A 20,937-nucleotide genomic window follows, 5' to 3' on the forward strand; every position below is an offset into this window, starting at 1 on the left:
AAAGAGGTTTCCACAGAGGAGACTGACAGGACTCTCGCCACAAACACATCACAAACCAACTGTTGCCAAAATCAACACCTGCTAATAAAGCTAATTCATGTTGGATATGCTATCCAGGTTTTCTACGGTAGTCAGAAGGACCCGTGAAGGATTCACAGCTACTGTAAAAAATCTCCTTCGATGCTTACGACTACTGAAGAGGACGCTTGACCTTTCGTAACCCTTTGTGTTCTCCAGTTCTGTGCAAGTAAATCTAGAGTTCGCAACATCCGAAGAACTACCAACTGTGCTGACAGAGGTCCAAATAAAAAAATTGTGAATGCATAAGAAATACCTGGGATTTTTATAGAACTATTTCTAAAAGAAATTTTGAAAAATATAAAAATAACAAATTATGCAAGTTGTTATTTGCCCTTCCCATAGATGAAATTTCAGCCTATATAAAAAAATAATCTACGTAAGAACTTCAGTATACTTTTATCCATACTTACATATTTAAATTCAAGATACACAAATAGTAATTGTATTTTTTAATATTAATAACTTATTACTCTGCTCCCAGACTACAAATGGCCAGACATAGCACTATCTCAGTAATCATCTGAATAATTTTAATGTCTTTTTTGAAGTGCATTCACCTGCCTGAAGTAATCTTTTATCTTCAACTTCTAAAATAAATCGAACACAAATTCAATATTCATACATATTATTGGAAGATTACTAAGTTCAGATAATGACTTCTATTCACTTTTCCAATAACCTCATGCAGTTACCTCTTTATTTACCGATATTAAACAAAATTAAAATTATTATTTACCGAGATTAAACGTGCTTTGAGTTTTCTGATGATTGCATGGAAATATAGAACATTAATGCAGATACAACTGTCTTCTGACATCCAGTTTTCTGAAAACAGATGACATCTCTCACTGGCTAAGCTCATGTCTCCAAAAGAGTACTAAAAATTTTGATTTATAGTTATATAAAAGTTTATCCTCAATTTTATTAGGGGGAAAAAAAAGCTTCTGTATAATTTGCATTATTTAGAAGATATAGTGATAAGCTTCCATCACACCAGGGAAAAAAACTTAAAGCTCTTATTTTTCGACTCACAATAATGTCATCCATATTTTGTACAATTACTGTCCATTTTTTGAGGACTGAGCATACTTTTTCAAAAACTACAAAGTGTAACTTGACAAACATTCAAAGAAATCTAATGTGGAAGTTGATATTTAAACTTCATCGCTTTTTAAGATGCATCCATCGCTTTTTCTGCAGTAAGGAGATCAACAGCTCTCTCCAATTGTGCTTACATGACAACGTAACTCCAGCCAGCAAAATCACCTTGCTGAAATTGCTTTTCAGTAATAGAAATCCTTTGTTTCCCTGTACCAACATCATAACAGAGACTTTTTGTTATGCAACAGATTTGAACACAATTAGTAAATTATGATTTTGTTCAGTGTCAACATAATTTCACTCTTTCATGGGAAATCAACTACAAAAAACATAGTTAAGCAGGCAAGTAAGTTAGGGAATGCTTAAAATCGACTTTTTGCAAGTATATACATGCATGACCTCAAATCACTGTTGTTATGGCAAAGGTTTCCTAAACAGTTCATTTTTCAAAAAGGCTGTTTACCATAAAACTAAAGCATGAGGTGATATACTGCATGAAAACTTCTGATTTTAGTAACACCTTCACACTTACGGATTTCCCATTTAAAGAAAAACAATCCAAGAACAGTAACTTCTTGAAAACGTTCCAACTACAGACTTTTATCAACAATTACAGGAAAATTATGACTCTGTAAACAAACCATAATTTCTTTCTCTTTTCATGATGTGCAAACACTTCAATGAGAAAGTCTTTTTCAGGATGAGCAAATGACACGAGAATAGATATGCTACAAATGGATTTCTATAGAAACCTTTGTAACAAAATGCAAGCACTACAGCACACAGGAATTGAGCTGCAAGATTTACTTTCAAATTATAACATTCTTGGTATTATTCCACTCTTGTTTTCTTATCCTTTAGCTTGATGTGACTAGCAAATTTACTGCACTCTGAAATTCTGTCTGCTTTACAATATCACTTCATTGCTACAAAAACTGTAATATGAAATCTTAAAATACGTTCCATGGCTGCTTTTCTTTCATTTTTTACCTCAAATTCTTTCTCCTTTTTAGCATCTAGGTTTATTAATTTCCAAACACCATCCACCTTCACCGAGTTACATCAGTTTTGAGTGTCATTCAATCACAGAATTTGAATTCCCTTTATGGAAAGGAATCGATGACTGACTTGAAATTTTTCAAGTAAATTACATTAAATATGAAATACCTTAGTCATTTTCTTGTTGTGAATGTAAGATGCAGACTTGTGTAAATAACAAAACAGGCACCCTAGTTCCATCTACTGACAAAGTATTCTCATGTAAAATATATCACTCTTTGGTATTAAGAAAGGCTGGTTGGAAATTTGGTAAGATTTCAAATTATTTTGAAGACAAATAAACAAAAGCTTTTCCACTAATTACCACAAATCATTATGTTCTCATTTGCAACACTGTAGCAGTTAAAGCCTTGTCAAGTTTTCAGTTTCTGTCATCCCAAGGCACATTAAAAAAATAAAGTATTTCAAAAAGGAAAGAAAAAAAGCCACATTATTAAAATATAGTGGACTACAATAACTATATTAACATGGTACTGGTACATGTTTTCACTGTGCTACAACAGAATGCTTTACTGAATAATGCATTGCAAGAGACTATAGAACACATCATAGAAAACTGCATATTAAAAAGCTGTTAATTATAGCCCATATTTCAGTTTCTATATCAATTAGTTTACACATGACATAGTACCAGGAAATCAAGACAGCCTTTCCAGTTTACACATGCCACAAAATTGGTAGTCAGAGCTAAGGATTTAGGGCATGATCCAAAGTGCCACTTTACTAGATAGCAACTATCTGTCTCTTATTTAGCTCAAAAAAAAAAATAATATTTATGACTACAGAAAAGGAAGCCTTGGTGTTGCCCAAAGCATATACAGACAGAAAATGGACAGGTTTGTCCTCATTGCCAATGGCATCACCAAAACTGGGGGGCTGAGCAGAGCAACAAGAACCATGCCCAATGCTGGCAGCCACCTTTTCCTGCACCCTTCACTCTTAGTTTGGGCAAAGGAGGAGACAGCAAAGTAGACAGTGGTTCCGCAGTGGGGGAACACTGGGGCAAAATTTCCCTAGGACAGAGAGGCTTGCATGTCACTTCCACACCACAATAACGCATGCACAAAGAGCTGAAAATTTGGAGAACACAGGTGACATGAGAGGTAAGAGATGCTTAAAGGAGTTGCTGCTTGGTCTTTTACTCTGGTGGTAGAGAAATTGCTTTGTCGTTGGTCAGGATCTTAATGCCAAGGCTGTCCTTCAGTACTAGTTACTGAGATGTGGGACTCCCAACTTCCAGCCCCTGCAGCAGGGGTTGCTTAATTATTCATACAGCATAGCACTAGGGGGCACAGACTTCTGATTCCCTCAGGCAGGGAAAGGATTAACTGGAATATTTTCCACTGAAAACCAGAACACTTTATATTTACAAAATATCTCAACTCAGTTAAATCCAACACAAATCCAAATCCTGTTTAGGCCAAAAGTTTGGAAGATTATGTAATATAATAAAAAAGGACTGACACTTACATAAATTAGACCTGATTACTCCCCTTATATCAAAAAGTACTGTCCCAAATATATTACCTGGACAAAAATAGCAATATAATACATGAGTTCTCCTTCTCAGCTTTTGTAAAACTAGCAGTGTCATCCACATATTTTAGAAACTGAAAGAACACAGCCAGAGCAGAATTATCTATATACAGCATTGTATGGGATGTTGCATAGAGACTTGTGCAATATTTATCAAAGCTCATTTACTTACAGAAAATACAGTTCCAGGGTCAAAGCTATTTGTGAATTAGGTTACAATTCAGTGAATAGCTTTGTTTTGCTGATTGACTGGATACCAAGCAAAAATGAATTCCAAATCAAACACAAAATAAATGCAGTTTATTGTATTACAATACAATAAAGGAAAATACCATGCAATATGATAAAAGGAAACAGTACTAGTTATTATGCACATTACAATAAAAGAGCAATAGGAGTGAAACATTGGATCATTACTACAAAGCATTACAGAGACTAAAAAAAGGATACATCAGCAATTACCACATTAACACCATCCAAGCCCACACTTCAGCTGGGAAGGCCCATTGCAGCCAACGTCAGGAGTCTCTTGGCAACTGGGAAAAATCCTGCACCGTGCATTCACCCGTTGGTGAGACTTCTGGCCCAGTTCCAGAGCTTGCCCGCCTTTATACTCAGTGAAAAAAAAAATAGTTGAAACACTGAGTGTATGCAATCTTTTAAGATTAGGGTAAGTGCAGGTGTGCACTGTCTCATGACTTATAAGGTTCACACACACCAGGGACATTGGCCAGACACCCAAGCACAGTGGAGTTACCGTCATGACAAAGCTGCACACAACATCGATTGTCTGGGTCGTCCTGCTCATATTTGTGTGTTCAGGGGGCTCAGGACAGACCCCACCTGCTCATGAAAGTTTTCCTTGAGCTTCCTGAGCTCACTGTCCAAGTTAAATGATTCTTAATTAAAGGCAAAGACTTTTTCATAAGCCGTAATCAATTTACTAAAATTTTCACCATAAGCTTTAACCAAGAAAACAAAATAATAGAGAAGTCAGAACGTTTTCCTTCAATAGTTGCCTTCCAAAAGTTAAAATACAAGAACATTTTGCTTGCAGGCAAGCGAAGTATTTTGCGCTATTCTCAGAATATCTACACTTTGTTCATTTTACTATATAAAACCATTTTTGGCCTGCCATTTTTGTGGCCTTTATAATACTTACTGATCAAAGATTTAGATCTCATTACATCAATTTAATTTCTCCCTATTGCATACCTTTAGCAAAGGGCACCATAAATACCTGAGCCATAAACTCACCTGTTAAAAACATCCTTCACAAATAAAGAGTAATTTCAGACACATATTTTCTTAATGACTATAAACGCCATTAAGGACATTGGCAGGAAGCAAAACACTTTCTATCATTTTTTTCTGCATCGGGTCTTAACACATCAGTGTTAGCCTCCATGCAGTGACTATGAACAAAACAAGAATATACACAAAGAGGCAAAAGTTAAACACTTAACATATATGATGAACAATTCTGCCTTTCACAGACTTGCTACTGTTCTCATTATTAAAGTAACAAATTAATTATGAAACAATCAAGAAAAAAATAGTTGAAATCCATGTAAGACAAGCATCAGCTCAAATACCAGATTTACCAGGAACTGGTAGAAGCAGCAAATGCTGCAGAACCAAAGACTGTGAAGTTGCCATGATTTCAGTCACTGTTTGTGTGGAGGAGCAGCATTACAGTAAGCATTCCTGTCTCCATAGCTTAATCTTCATTAAGATGATAAAACCAGCATGAACCCTCTCACGTTACTGCCCAGCAAGTTCTGGCAAAAAACACCAAGCCTATGTACTGAATAGAAAAAAAAAAAAGAAAAAAAAAGGGCAAACCGTTTATTGCAAAAGCAGAAAAAACACAGCATCTCATCTAAAATATGAAATAAACAATAGTACAATGGGGTTTTTTGTGATAATTGCATTTGGAATAATGTGAATAATGTCTCCAGATTCAAGTTCATTTCAAATACATTAACAGACAACTTTTATATTGCAACATTAAACAGTCAAATTGCAGTCAGGGTTTCAAGCACAAAAGCCTCAGCCTACTCGTTTATCATGACAAAACCAGTAGGAAATGTACCCAAAAGTCTGAAAACATGGACAAACACATAAACAGCACAGACTTTCAGAATTCAAACCTTTTGCAGAACATTGTTTAGATTAAAACAAAACAAAGACTTACATCCCTCACCCTCTCCAAGAGAACAGTAGCACACTAAATGGCTCGCATGGCTCAAGCTAATGAAAAGCTTACAATCTCTCCAAGCAAACGCAGGGCTGTGCCTTATTGTTAGCTTTTGTTACACTTGAGAAACTGACGGCTTGTAAAAACAACACTGAAACACCAAATCTCAATGAACAGAACAAACTTCCGAGTCCTCATTAACCAAGCAGTCCTGACAGCGCTCACAGGATGGATGGAAGCCCGGGGCCAGGAGGGAAGCAAACAAGGCTGATGCAGGCTGGTAACAAACGCGCATCAGGACTGAGAACCAGCACCTACATTAGGCAACACCAGGAGCCAGGTCACGAGAGGCAGACAGCCATAACACGTGGGAGCCCCTGTGGAGCCTGCCCACAATCCAGCGCAGTGAGCATCAAGGAAAAGAAACCTCTTACCTACCGAATGGATAAAATAGAAGTACCTGTCCGGCCCACAGCCCCGTTTCCAGCTGGTCACTCTTGGGCCTTGAGATGCAGGTCAGGGTGGGAAACAGTTGATACTGCTGTGACTGCTGAGTCCTTGTCCCTGACAGCATTAGCTGGTTACTAAGAACTCTGAAGTTTCCATCAACCATTTGGCGCTATGATTAGAAGCCTATTACATTACAAAAGATTATACATATTCTGCCTGCCCAGGGAAATTCACTGACCAAACCATGACTTTTCACTGAAAATAGAAGAGGCGGACCCTGAGGGCCTCTGTACTTCCTACAGCTGGCAAGCAGATGCACCCAACTTAATTACGCCAACAAAGTCTCTTCAGGTAAGGCTGTAGATAAAGACTAGGGAGTAGAACATGCTTCAGTCACAGTTCAGTCTTCCAGTTGTTACTGAAATACAATTTACAGTGGATGAAATACTTTAAATATGGGCATTTATCTAGAGAATTCTGTGACAGAAGTGTTACATCTGTCTTGTATTCAATTACTTACAGTATCTTGGAGTCCCCTATTTAAAGAGACAGAATTGCATACCACAAGAAAATTATTATTTGGCTACCTTATCATTAACAATTTGCTTAGCAAAAGAGATTCAACTGCATTTAGAAAGGCTCAGTAGCAACAAACTGAACATGCTTCATAAGGATTTTAATGTAAAACATATGTTGCATTACAAATATTGTGACATGCAATACCACCATTAAAAGGCTAAGGACTGCTTTGCTGCTGATTAACTGAATGTCAATAAAAAGAATACAAGCTTTACTATCTATTTAGAAGTCTGCATCTCAGTTATCAGTTCAATTTTCTTTCTTTCAAATGTTACTGTTTCCAAGTGACCTCCACCAAGGTTCACATACAAAATGAGGGCTGCAACTATATAAGAGGTTATTTATTTCCTGTATTTTTATATTATCCATAGTGAATGAACACTAATAAAGGCAAATGTGTAAAAGTTATGTCAGAATAACCAAAATGAGGCTTCTAAATGATCTAAATGCATGTAAAAAGTAGACATTGAATAGTGACCTAGAGCAAAACTAATTCAGGTTTTGTTCCTGTTACAGTTTCATTAAACCCTGTTGGAGTAATTTGAGGAATTCAGAGTAACTCAGTAGGATTCAGCATAAGTGCATATGACCATATAAATCCCCACCTGCAGAAGTTGCCTGCAACCTCGGTATTAAGATCAGCTTCATTTTCCACAGGCCAAAGGACAAGGAACTGTTCAATCAGCTAAAGCCAGCAAATATAGAAGTGTAGCAGGTCCAGACCAATTACACTTCAGAGGGATTTACCACTAGGAAAGGCTAATTAATATCTTCAGTCCCTCCACCTAGATTTATTTTAGGAGATGGAAAGTTAATTCTACTTTGTAAGTCACATGTACGCTACCAACTATCAGTATCTTCACAAAAGCTCTGAGCTTCTCACTACAACGTGACGTTGCTAGCCACCTCTGCAGTACACACTTCAGAGAAGGCTGCACCTTTCCTTCATGTCTAGTAGTATTTCACTCCTTTGTAACTAGGTCTCATATTTGGATTTGGCCTGCTGGCATGCACTTACCCAGTTTGTTTCAGAAAATACCAGGAGACAGCAAAATAACCTGTTCCTTCCAGAAAAGACAGAAGCCCATGTGAAAACTCCCGTGTGTGAGCATCCAGGTTCTCCTCACTTGCTGGATGCGCACTGAACTGGGACCTTCAGCTACCTCTAGCTGTGGCTCTGCCAACATGTAAGTACAACTCGGACCTCTGGCAAAGGGACAAACACCACCTCATCATCAGTCTGGGTTGCAGATGGTCTCTGATCCTCATATTTAGTAGAGCAAGAACGTTTAAGAAACAGCAGTGTTAACATGAAGACCATTCGCTGAAGTTTATGTATTCAACATTTTTTTCTTCTCTGCATATTTTTGACAGACATCTGGTCTGGCAATATTCAGGACAGTCATCACCTGATTTTAAGTCTCTGCTTTTTGGCCTCCACCCACCTTCTTTGAGGCAACTGGCAACTGTGGCCTGCAGTGTACTTTAAAGATTCATTTTGGTCAAGCATTAAAAAAAGTTCTTTATAAACTTTTTTCTCTAGAAAATACCATCTACTGTACTTCTTTTTCAGTCTGGCAGCTTGAAAAAGATTTGCCGCAAGGGGCTTTTATACCCAGGAACAAGGCTGCTTTAAAATACACTTCAACTTATTTGGTGAAGGCACTGACTTAAATCTTCCTATTCCTATCTTCTGAACTAAGAAATTGTATCTAATGTAGAAAGAAAAACTATGAATTGAGCTAAAACTCCATAAATGTAGCACCTAGGAAGGAAAATAAAAAAAAAAGGAGGGGGGGGGCGCTGGGCAGGGGCAGGCAAGGTGCTGCTGGTACACACATAAAAGTCCGACCTGTGTCTGGAGAACAACTAACAGAATTTGACCCAGAAATTCAAAGGCAAGTGAAAGCAACAATAACAATATGAAAGAAGCAAATATGAAAAAATCAGAACAAGGATTAGAGTCTTTGCACATCCTGCAACTTACAGCTCCCCTATAATTATAACATATCAGTCAATCTTAAGTAGATCGTTCACATAACATGCCAAGAGTTTGAAACATTTTATTTTAAAATGAGATAGTATCAAATTTTTCTTAAAGAACAGATGCATTAATGCCATAGTTTCTGAAATCTTTATTGCCTTCAGTGTTATAAAATAGAAAAGCGGAAATCTGTTTCTGAAGATCTGCCTATTGGTACCACAACACAGATGAAAACACACTTTTTATTGAGACTGACTAGCATATGGTATAAATGCAGAGTGCTCTGTGTGGTAAACAAATTTTAAAGGTGAGGATTGTAATCTATTCCAGCAGATTATCCATCTAAACATGTTGAAAATTGGTATTTGCAGTACAGATATTTGATCCTTGAAAATCAAAGTTCTATTGTACAGTTGCTCAAGGAAAAAAATCAGCTTGCTTCATGGCAACACTACACTACAGATAGGCAGAGTTTGTACCAATTTCCTACATTCTTTTCACCCTTAATGAACAGTTCTCATTTTTCTTTTTAATACAAACTACAGGGCAAATGTTTTTTTCAAATAGTAATGGATTATGCTGATAAAAACTCAGTCTACTAAACAGATACTCCCAAATCCATATGGATATAATCAATGGTGTAACAACTCCAGAATAAGAAAAATAATTTAAATCAAGAGATACACATTTCCTCTCTACCACTTTTTAGTAAACATTCTGAAAGCAGGTAGCATATAGGCTTCTTGCTCCCCAGAAGCAGATTTCAGTTCAGTTGGCCTTTTTGCATTGTTTATTCCCTTCTCGGACCTAGTCGGAAAAACATATTGATTTTTACCTGATTTTATGGCTCTTCCTGCACTATCAATGTGGCGTAACAGAAGTAGTCAGTGCAGGTCAAACATCCAAACGTTACTATGGCTGGATAACACTACCACATTGGTAGCAATTACTCTTCCCCTTAGCACTTTTTCCTACTTTATGTCATTCTAATGATGTGAATTACATATATCAACATATTGAAGCAAAGTAGTATTCTGCATAAGGTGGTGCAGATGAAAGTCTTAAGTCTTAAGGCTGGAGAAGGACTGTCACTAATATTTCAACTGGCAGGGGGGGACACAGGGGGGCGGGAGGGGTCCCAACAACAAGCAAATAAATAATTCACTTTGCTGTGTAGAAAACCATCTCAAGCAGCCTTTTCTGTATACCCATTCTGAATTGCATTTTTATATGGCAAGACTGGTCAGGCTTTGCAATCACATTTCATGATTCAGTGATAAGTGTCAGAAACCAGAAATGCTGTTTACTGCATTGTTCCTGGTCTAACGAACTTTGACAATATTTACTTAACTGGTAGATAAGCAATTTGATTGCCATGGTGGAGGCAGCATGTTTGTTCATACGTTGCTCAATTTTCCTGCATATGGTAGAAAAAGTATTTTGTCTTGAGTTTGTTCATATTTGGAGATGATAAGTTGTTGCCTCTCATTTTAGAAAAATTACTCAAAGCAACTAACCTAGTAAGATTCCCATGTGATTTCAGCAGCCTGTTTTCCAAGCAGATGAATATAACATGCATCAGTGCAGTTTTTGAGCTGGTTAAGGTGACCACTATCCAACAGCTTCTGAACCAGGAGATCAAGACAGCAATTGTATTTAGAACTGATGGCTATGTCAGGGTAACATGAGTTTGGGCTTGTCAGGACAGAACGTTGTAATAGCAAGAGCTGTTGATGAGTCACAACTACAGAAAACTTTTTCATGCAATTTTACATTCCATTTTGATGAAGGATAAAGTTATTAAGTCCTAAGTAAAATAGTTCTTCTCTCAGTTCATCTAATTTGTACCAATGAACAAATACAGAAATAAAAGTGAGAAATGAGAACATATAGGCTTACTAACATAGGCCATGACAGATAAATCTGATGACTTCATAAAATAAAATTTCATTTATGTTTACTGCAGTGTCCTCAGGGAATTATGGCACAGACCATGAACAAAGGTTAGAAAAATTATAAGGCAAGTAAACCAGCAAGATACAAAAGTCCCAATATCTATGCCAGATTGCAGCCAATTTATATTGTATACTCCCAGTAACAACAGGTTTAAGTTGTCCAAAGAGCTGAACTCTTCTGTCACAAAAAATGGAAATCATCAAAACAGAGAAGAACAAGACTCTCACATAAAACCAGGCCAAGATGCAGTACACAATGCAAAGTCACACACTTTTAAATAGAAATAGTAAGCTTTACTCTGAAGTAGCACATATAAAGTGACAGAAGGATCCAAATGCAGTTAAAAGCAATAACCATGAGACACCAAATGTAGTTAACAGCTAATAAAAAGGTAAGACTGAAGAAAACAAAACCAAGATCATGAGCCTGACAGACCCATCCACTGTAGGTGCTAAGTCTTACAGGCATAAGCAGTAAGAAGGAACTAAATGACTCGTGCAAGCATCTGACTTTTATATCTCTGGCTCCATCAGCTGTGAAAGTGCACAGGTACTGCCACCCTCAGGAGTAGCCATTTAAAAAATACATTCTTCCAGCTGTAAACACAGACATGCAGTTGCAGACATTTTAATCACAGCATTGCCACTGATTACTTTTATGGTCTCAAACAAATTAGCTCTTTGCTACAGTTTTTTCAGTTGTAAAGGGTGAAGATAATATCAGCCAATCCTACAAAACCGTTGCCAGATTTATTATTTAGTAGCAGTTTGAAAATGAATACTGCTGTATAAACATTGCATTTTACTGCAGGGCTGAATGCAAACTAATAACTAGGGTTCCAACTGCCATCATCTTCATCTACTTTTGGTTTGTTTTTTTTTTAACGCATGCAAACAAATTCCCTCAAAGTTAATAGGAACAACACACGTTTACTGAAGAGGGAACAGACCTGTGTCTCCTGCAACCTATAAATCTCCATTCAGCAGCATTCAGCTTAGTCTGTCCCCAGAGTATTAGGATCAGAAGGTTATTCTTATATTTATATCAATATATTGTGATATTTTTACTGACATATAAAAAATTATGCTACTGTAAGGAGCAAAATTTGATTTTTTACATTCCCCAAAAAGGCAAACAGACCAAGAGAGTCCTGCTACTTCAAGCCTCTGTACCAGATGCAGTATCAATCCCCTTGAACTAACCTTAAGCCAGAGGTAATTATACCAAGTCTTGGTGGAAACCCAAGATGTTCCCAGTAGTGGTCCTAACAAACAGCATCTGTATCAGCAACAGGAATTTGAGAGAAAGCCTTTCCATCTCTATTGGTACAGGGTCTTGATGCTGCTGAAAAGACTTTCCAAAGGGGAAAGTCCTCAGTTAAAGAGCTTTGCTCTTAAGTTTGTGCTGAAGAGGAAGGACTCTGGTACTAGGTCTTTGCCTCCAGTGAAGGAAAGTTAATGATTAGGTTGTACCAGAAACACAGTGTAAAACAAAAGAGCAATGTTCTATTACTATTAGGCAGAAGAAAAACTGGGAGTAAATTTATCCTCTGCTTTGCAGAATCACTAAATAGGGGGAGGGATCAAATTCAGCAGCGCTACCAAAAACACTGATGCTGTGTCCCGTTACACTGAGAGCAAGCTTGTTTCAGTGCCTTCAGAGACTACGAGGATTTTGAGTGAATGACCTGTATATCCAACACCAGGAGAGAACACTGTCTCACCATTGTACTAAAGGCACTCAATGCCAATAAAATATCCACTGAGTATTTTGCACAGTAATAGAAACAGACTTGTATTGCCAACATAGATTCTTCAGGCATACAACAGAATAGAAAGATAAATGAATCATAAGCAACATTTAGTTTTACACCTGTAGAAATAAAATTTTTACCAGACTCAGATTAAAACAATACCAGAGAAAGGTTCACTTTTGGTTAGTTATCCTGACAGGGAATAAATGTATGCTTCAAGCTCTAATTTGTCCTTCGTCCTTATACACCTTATACACCTAAGTATCACCCAAGCAGGCAAAAGTCCTCATTTCAATCATCTGATGTTCATAATCACCCAAAGTAACAGACAAACATGAAAAAAACAGCTATATACAAAGCCTCGTGAAAGATCCAGCTTCCAGGTTTCCTGTTTCCTGGAAAGTGCTTAGACTACCTAACTTTCCTGCATCAGGCAAATAATCCTGAGACGAGCACTCTTTGATCAGCACTTTTATTAGAATAGGCAAACAACCTAATTCAGAGTGCATGCCCAGGAGGTTCACGAGACACGCCAACTTCTTCTAAGAAACTTAAACTGTTCTTTAAGTCAGTCTGGATCTGACCTATATTATACTTAATGCGCTCTGGTAAATAAGACCCCATTGCTGAAGCCAGCAACTTTTTTTATGTTAGAAGCCGTTTTCTAATCTTTAATTTCTGAGGGTGATAAGTGTAGTTTCCATTTTAAATCTGTAATATTGTCACTCTAAAGTTATTGGGGAGTGGGGGTGTTTTAAATAAAATTATCTGAAAGTACTACAGAATACACACTTCAAGACGTTTACTAGTTGTATTAGCTCAGCCAATCGTTCTCCCACCAACATACACTTTATCAGAACAATAACAGCACTTTACAGTTAGATGAAACCAGAAGGCAGCCTCTGATGATAGTATTTGAAAATACATTTCTTTTAAAATACCACACAACAGTGCTGCTTTGCTACTGATCTTTCATTCCCTGGCTTTGCTTGACACATCAGACTGACAACTGAAGTCTCAACGCAGGAGACCCTACCATCTCTGCCACCAAGTAACATTAATATTTTCACATCATGAACATCACTTGTCCCATTCCTGCTCAAAATCTTTTTAATTGCTTCAGTGTGAGATCTGTGTTTGCAAATAAACTTAATTGGTATCGATCACACCCACAAAACTTACTTCTGCATTGATCGTAAAGGTAGAGTACAAATTTGATTTGTATGTGAACTGAAAAAAAAGATAAAGGAAGCAGCAAAAAAATATACATCATAGATGATGAGGATCCCTGTAAAGAATTTAAGAGAACATCTGGACACATATAATCTTTTGATTTGTGTGTATGGAAATGCTTCAAAAAACAATGGGAAAGACAGAAAAAGAAGTATACTTTCAAGAAGTGCTACATAATCGTGGGGTGGGGAAGACAGCATCAAACCTTAGGGGCTAGAGAGACAGTGACAGAGAAGACCCCTTAGGTTTTGGCTATGCCCCACACCACTCACCTTTTTTTTCTCCCAGAACTTACAGTGATCACATTTCTAATTATTCATTTTGTGTCTTCTCCTCACACTTTCATTTTCTATCAAGAAACAAAGAATCAAGAGGTTGCTTATGCAAGAGCTACGCATGTGTCTGCCTACCTGAACCAGAGCTCTGGCACGGACAGCTGCAGACATTACAGCATTCACTCGTTTCACAGGGACTGTTGGCTTTTTAGACAGGCTTCAGTGGCAGCTGATCAGGTGCTTTGATAATGTAGATTTAAGAAGTTTCTTAGAGAAAAAGCAATTAGACCCTTAAATGAGATCTATCATTGATCAACTAAAAAAAACAGAATTACAGAACCCAATAGGAATGTGCAAAACCACATGGCTGCTCTCACATAGCAAAATATGAAGTTACGTGCTTACCAGAAGAGAGACAGAGGCTCACACATTTGTATACTGCAGAGTTCAAGGCTCAACAGTCCATGCAAGCAACAACAGAAGAAGAAAAAACTCACATTGATTAGCTAAATGGAAATAAGTTTGTGTCTTACGTAAACCCATATTTTTAGTTCAGGAATTCTCAAACGATTTTCAGACACATTAAAATTTTCCAATGGATGGAGATAACCACAGGTAGCAAATATAAACATACTGATAAGTAGATCTGCTTTTTAAATTACTTTTTGTGGATTCCTCAGAAGGTACCCACAAACTTGAGGCTGAAAGCCATTAATTTACTGCTTCTGACCTTGCAAAGACCTCTGTTCACCTCAAAATTGTATGCCACAAGCTCTATATGGGTCTTCAAAAGCCTACTTTATTTTTAAAAATAACCACAATGTATACAGTAAGCTAAAAAATATCCCTGCACATTTACTGGTAAGCAGGTTTTACTTATTTTTTACTAATGCTACTCCATTGAATTCTATTACAGTGATTCTTCAAGGACTACATAGTAATTCACAGGAAAAACATCAGTCTGACATTTAAACCAAAGCCTCCAACAGAAACCCCAACATTATACTAAGAAAAAGAAATCAGCAAAAGTCCCACCTGAACAAATAACCCAAACCCAAAGATCTACTGAACGGATAAAAGGCCTGCATTTATTTGCCAAGTGATGAAATATAATAAAAATGTGAAATTAAGTACTTAAAACTACTAAATAGTCAGAATTGTAGTGTAGACCAAGGGTATTTTTCAGTTTAAATACTATATGGGTGGATGTGTTTTTCTTTCATTTACTGGAAACAAAAGTCATGCTATTTCAGCATACAGACTGCTAAATAAATCAAGGAGGTTAGTTAAATACACGTTAAAATGTTAGGTGGAAAAAAAAAAAAAAAAAAAAAAAAAGGACATTCCTTCCTGCAAAGTTCCTGGAAAAAAAGCAACTAGTTTACAGAAAAAAAAAAAAAAAAAAAAAAAAAGGAAATGAGAAGATCTGATGAGTTTATGAAGTTAAACAATCAACTTATAAAGACAACATGAAAAATAAAAGCAAATGATGAAATAAGAGCAAGAATTCAGAAAAATAATGACAAAAAAAATTGTAACTACCCATGCAGAGGTCTCCCTCAGCGAAGCATGCAAGGATGGATAGAAAGATTGTCATACAAAGGAAAATACTGAAAATATTAATTCTGCACTGATTTCACTCAAGGACAGGATGATGTTTAAGTTAAACAGATGCTACACTTTCTTATCAAGAACTCCAGAAGTCTTCTAGAAGAAACATATTTTACTTCTGAAAAACAAGCCGGGGTTACGTTTTGAAACCAGAGAACTGCAAACTTGGCAAATGTAAAACTAAAAATAACTCATTCAAAGCAGAATATACTGGCATTAAATCTGATCTTAGGCTGCACTCTTCAACCATGAATTTGAAGGACTCACATCCCTTCATGAATAAATGCTTCAGTATTTGTAAACCATCATGAAAAGTGAAACTACAGAATTATGAGGTCATTATCGATAATTAGTGTCCATTCAAGTGTAATGGTAGCCGCTATCACTCCATTTCCAAATGAATGCTCATCACAGCCGACTATGGATGCTCCTGTCTAATGAGAAATAGCCCAGCTCAATGTGTAAGTCTGTCAAACTGCTTTTGAAGTAGTTCAGACTGCCATATTTGTGCCACAAGATTCCCCTCCTCCTTCCCTCCCATAGCTTAAACCATGAAAGATAAACACAGAGGGAGCATTTTGCTTACTTCCCCTGTGGATCTTAGAATGGTACTACAGTGGTGAAAATTTGCAAAGAACGCACACATGAGAAAAGCAAAGCTCAAGCCATTCTCAAAAAAATTATGCAGAACTCAGGAGATCTCTGTCACCTCCTGAGCTGTGTACTTTATTAAAGGCGAAAGACTTTGCCAAAACCTGGGCTTTGGAACTTTTTCCCCCACAGACCATACCCATTCAACTGGCTTGTGAAATGTGGTACTTCGTTCTAAACGTGAATCTGTACCTTCTTACCTGACTACAACTCAGAAGTCAGAAATAAACAGCAGCTCAGAGACAGAGGATTAACTTCCTTGCAGCAATATTAGGTTAAGAGGCAGCATATCATCAGACCAGAGGATAAGTCAGGAATTTCAATACACCCAGTAATACAGAAACGCCTAAAGCTCACAAAATATGTGCACATTTCACAAACAAATCTGGACAAGCTTGGTCGACATTGCTGTGTAGCTGTAGTGACTGTGCAGTGTACTGAACAACATGCCAATCAGATGGCTCTCTTGTACCCATACCCGTCTCCCCCTCCCTAGAAAGCCAATTTACGGAAAATGAAAAACTACAAAATTAGAACTGTAGCACTCAGACGCTACATTGCTACAACTGATCTTGCATCACAAAGCCTGTGGAGACAATGTGTCTCAATGTCAAAAAAAAAAAATATTTTGAAGTCTGACTCCTGGAGAACTCTGACCTGTATTATTTTCAAACAGATCATATTCTACAATATTTCAGGAAAGCACCACTCATTCAGCAATATAGCAACTTTTTTGCTAAGATCTGGCAGGTCAAGAAAGGAATAAAACAAGTAACTCCCAATAGGCAAGTGATTCTACTAGAAGATGTAAACAAAGATAAACTATAGGGTTTTCCGTGTACCTGAATTACTTTGCTATTGAACAGCATGTGTAGCTTGAAGGTTTCCTTCTTTTGGCTTCAGACCTACACTATAATTTGATTAAGCCAGTTCTCTAAGGCTTTCCCAGTTTTCAGAAGAAACAAATTTTTACTGTGAAGTAGCATATCCATGAAATCATAATACATTACCCTAGCAATTGGAAGTGTATCAACATAATAATCCATACAGTGATAACTGAAATCAGAATTAAGTATATAATCTTGTAAACTATCAAACAAACATAGCAAGTGACAGAAAATTTTAGGACATGACGAGAAAAATGCTTTCCCAGTCCCCCTGTGTAAATTAAAACAATTTGCTTTGTATTTCACACTTTGTCCATGGAAACACAAAATACAGCGCATTTCCTTATGAAATAAGGAATTCCAAACCTTCAGACCATTGTCTATCTCAGTATAGGCCCCCAAAAGTAAATGGTCAGCGCAAGAAACAGCCCTCTGCTTTACTTTAAAAGCATTCATAAATCTCTCCTTGACTTGAGGACAGCACTTAGTGCTCCTAAAGCTCAGACCATCACATCATTAATTCCATCTCACCCTCCTCAACAAATATTTCTGGAGCGATAGGTGATAGCTCCTAGTACATGCCCCAAAGCCTTACTGCAGGCAGAAATGAGAAATTCAGTTTTACCTTTCAACAGGTAAATGATAATGTAATCGACAAACAGCAGAAAAAGTAAATACCCACTTCATTCCCTGCAAACTAAGTTTAGTGAAAGTAGGCAGTAGAAGGAAACCTGGGTCAGAGCACTGTGCTGCAGATGAGTCACTATTCACGTGATCAAAACCTTTTGCCTCCTCTTCTCCTTTATAATCATTTAGGCAAGGACTCAGCTTAATTAGCCAGTTTTCCCTTTGTATGGTCTTTTTCCAACGGAAATATTTTCAGATTTCCTTTGTCTGAGGTTTCAGTTTTATGGCCTTGGGATATTAAATTCAGTCATTTTAGATAAGCCACCGTAGCCCCATCACTGTGTAATAATCATAGCACTTAAATCATTGTAGAAATATTTAGTGTAGTTTTACAAGATGCATTATGCTACACTGTAGCGAAAGGCTGTAAAAGACTGCTTACAAGAAATCAGCGTTTTTCAACACATACAGTCTCCACATTTACAGCTGCACCTTGCCATGCAAGGCTGAAATGATCTCCCCTTTGCAGACTCCAGAACAGATTCATTTGCCTTTCTTCTCCTCCTTTGTACACATTATCAGGACAAAACGATTCTAGCGCTCCATTTCAAATCTGCACTGTAGATGTGTATCTTAAATTCTCCTTCCTCCTCCTCTTGCACCAAAAATAAAAAGCCTGGGTACAGGTATAACTGTAGAGTACACACCCCAAATAATATTGAACTTCTCTTCAAGTCAGATACTATATATACTCCAGCATACAGGCTTTCCCAGTGTCCGATAAGATGTCAGGGTCTTTGTATTTACCTGAAGTTGTAGCGTCTAAGCACTTCTCTGAGCTAATTTTAGTTGTGGTAATGAGTGCCTAGAAGCCACATGACAATTCCCTAGCCTGTTGTAGCTTCATTCTATGGGTATCATGTATGCAAAGGTCTGACAAACTTATGTATTCACTGCTTAACAAACAGTCTATATGTTAACTGGGGCCAGGGGAGGCTAACGATAAAATTTGACTAATTGTTAATGGGTGAAAACAGGATATCTTTACCCGAGAACCAGAAGAAAGACCAAGTAAGCAAACTGTTACAAAATGGAAAAGTGCTGTAACCATCTTAGAAAAGGAAAACCTCATGGCAGTGACGGTACCCCACTACAAACCAGTATCAGCAAAAATCCAGAACTTGCTTCACTTGCAAGGAAAAGCCATGCAGCAATACCATGAGTTTCTGAGGTCTCATCAAATGGCATAGAAAAGTAGATGGGAAAAAGATGCCCGATTGAAAACCTCCCTTCCCATCACACTATAAATTAAATGAGGTCTAATCAGATTTAACCAAGCTAGCCAGACCAACTAGGCTCTGGAGTCAGAGAGTCTTGTGACACATTGAAGTAAGCAACTCTCACCCATACCTTATCCAAGGTTTGAGTACACAGAAGTGGTGACACTTCACTGCCAAGTAAGTGACTTTTGAAACCCTTTCTAAATCAGAAAGGTTAGGAAAAATATTTGTAATTTGTAAAGGCTTGTACCAATAATTGTTCAGTAAGAGCACATTTCTGCAGCTTTGTCTTCACTTAACAAGTTAAATAAAAATACATTAATATACTCAAGGGCTGCACTTGTGTTAATGAATAAGCAACTTGTTATATTTGCTTGTTGTGTCATATTCAACTTTTAAAAGTACACATTCAAGGCCGAGTTATAAAACTTCAGGTTCATCACGATGCTCAATGTTCATCAGTATGCCTACTTGGCATACATAATGAAGACATTTGGGAACCATGGCTCGTTTGAGAAGCCGCTTGCACACCACTTCCAACACCAGTAACAAACGCTATGTAGGCTCAGAAATAAAGCACATATTAAGTCTGCTAATTTGAGCATTTTAACTTATACATATATTCCCTTTAAGAGTAGTGAACCGCATCTTATCCCACTTTCCATATTAAAGTTTTCCACTTCTATAAAACTTTCTTATAATTCTTACTAACCACATTAAGCCATTTAACTACACCTTTCACTGCTTTTGTGTGCTTTCAAATAACCAATGTACTTCAGCTACTTTAGTAAATATTTATGTCCAGATCCTGGGTGTCCTGGTTTCAGCTGGGACGGAGTTAATTTCTTCATAGTAGTTAGTACAGTGCTGTGTTTTGGCTCTGATGTGAGAACAATGATAGGACACTGATGCTTTCAGTTGTTGCTGGGTGATGTTTATACTAAATCAAGGACTTGTCAGTTCCTCGGGCCCTGCCAGCGAGAGGGCTGGAGGGGCACGGGAAATGGGGAGGGGACACAGCCAGGACAGCTGACCCCAACTATCCAAAGAGGCATTCCATACCATATGACATCATGCTGAGTATATAAACTGGGGGAAGAAGGAGGAAGGTGGGGACATTTGGCATTATGGCGTTTGTCTTCCCGAGTAACCGTTACTCATGATGGAGCCCTGCTGTCCTTCGATGGCTGAGCACCTGCCTGCCCATGGGAAGTGGGGAATGAATTCCTTGCTTTGCTTTGCTTGCGTGTGCGGCTTTTGCTTTACCTATTAAACTGTTCTTTAAACTCTAGAGTTTTACATTCCCTTTCTGATCCCCCCCCCCATCCCTCTGGGTGAGGGGGAGCGAGCAAGTGGCAGCATGGTACTTGATTGCCAGCCGGGGTTAAACCACGACACGGGGCTCTATTCACATTAACCTTATCTTTAAACAGGTAAAGTCAAAGCCAAAAATTTCAGTACAAAAAATAAATTAGGATTCTGTCTCTGGTGTAGTTTCCAAGCTTTTTGTTTCACATCCTCTAGAATGTTTCAAATCATAGGCCCACACAGTGTCTATTCCCTCTCCAGTAGTATGATCTGGGATCCAGCAAGGGAAAGGAAAACGACAGGCAATGATTCTGGCACTACATTCAAGTTCTTCTTCCAGCTTCTTCTCCAACTGTGGCATCTGTT

The 20,937-nt window shown here is 37.6% G+C and overlaps 1 protein-coding gene across 5 annotated transcripts in view; it reads right to left on the reverse strand.

The window, feature by feature from the left end:
- ATPSCKMT (ATP synthase c subunit lysine N-methyltransferase) overlaps positions 1-20,937 on the reverse strand; it is a 107,101-nt gene that overhangs the window by 77,268 nt on the left and 8,896 nt on the right. For 3 of the 5 annotated variants that reach the window (XM_080382064.1, XM_080382065.1, XM_080382066.1), the window contains exon 5: positions 4,056-20,932. The exons of the other annotated variants lie outside the window; for them this stretch is intronic. In XM_080382064.1, the coding sequence (XP_080238190.1) occupies positions 20,735-20,932 (198 nt within the window). In that variant the 3' untranslated portion in view covers positions 4,056-20,734. Of the gene's footprint in view, positions 1-4,055; positions 20,933-20,937 lie in introns of those variants that run through there. 5 annotated transcript variants of the gene reach the window in all.

The sequence above is a fragment of the Falco punctatus genome (genome assembly GCF_963210335.1).
Source record: "Falco punctatus genome assembly, chromosome: 3".
In the NCBI taxonomy this organism is placed as follows: Eukaryota; Metazoa; Chordata; class Aves; order Falconiformes; family Falconidae; genus Falco; species Falco punctatus.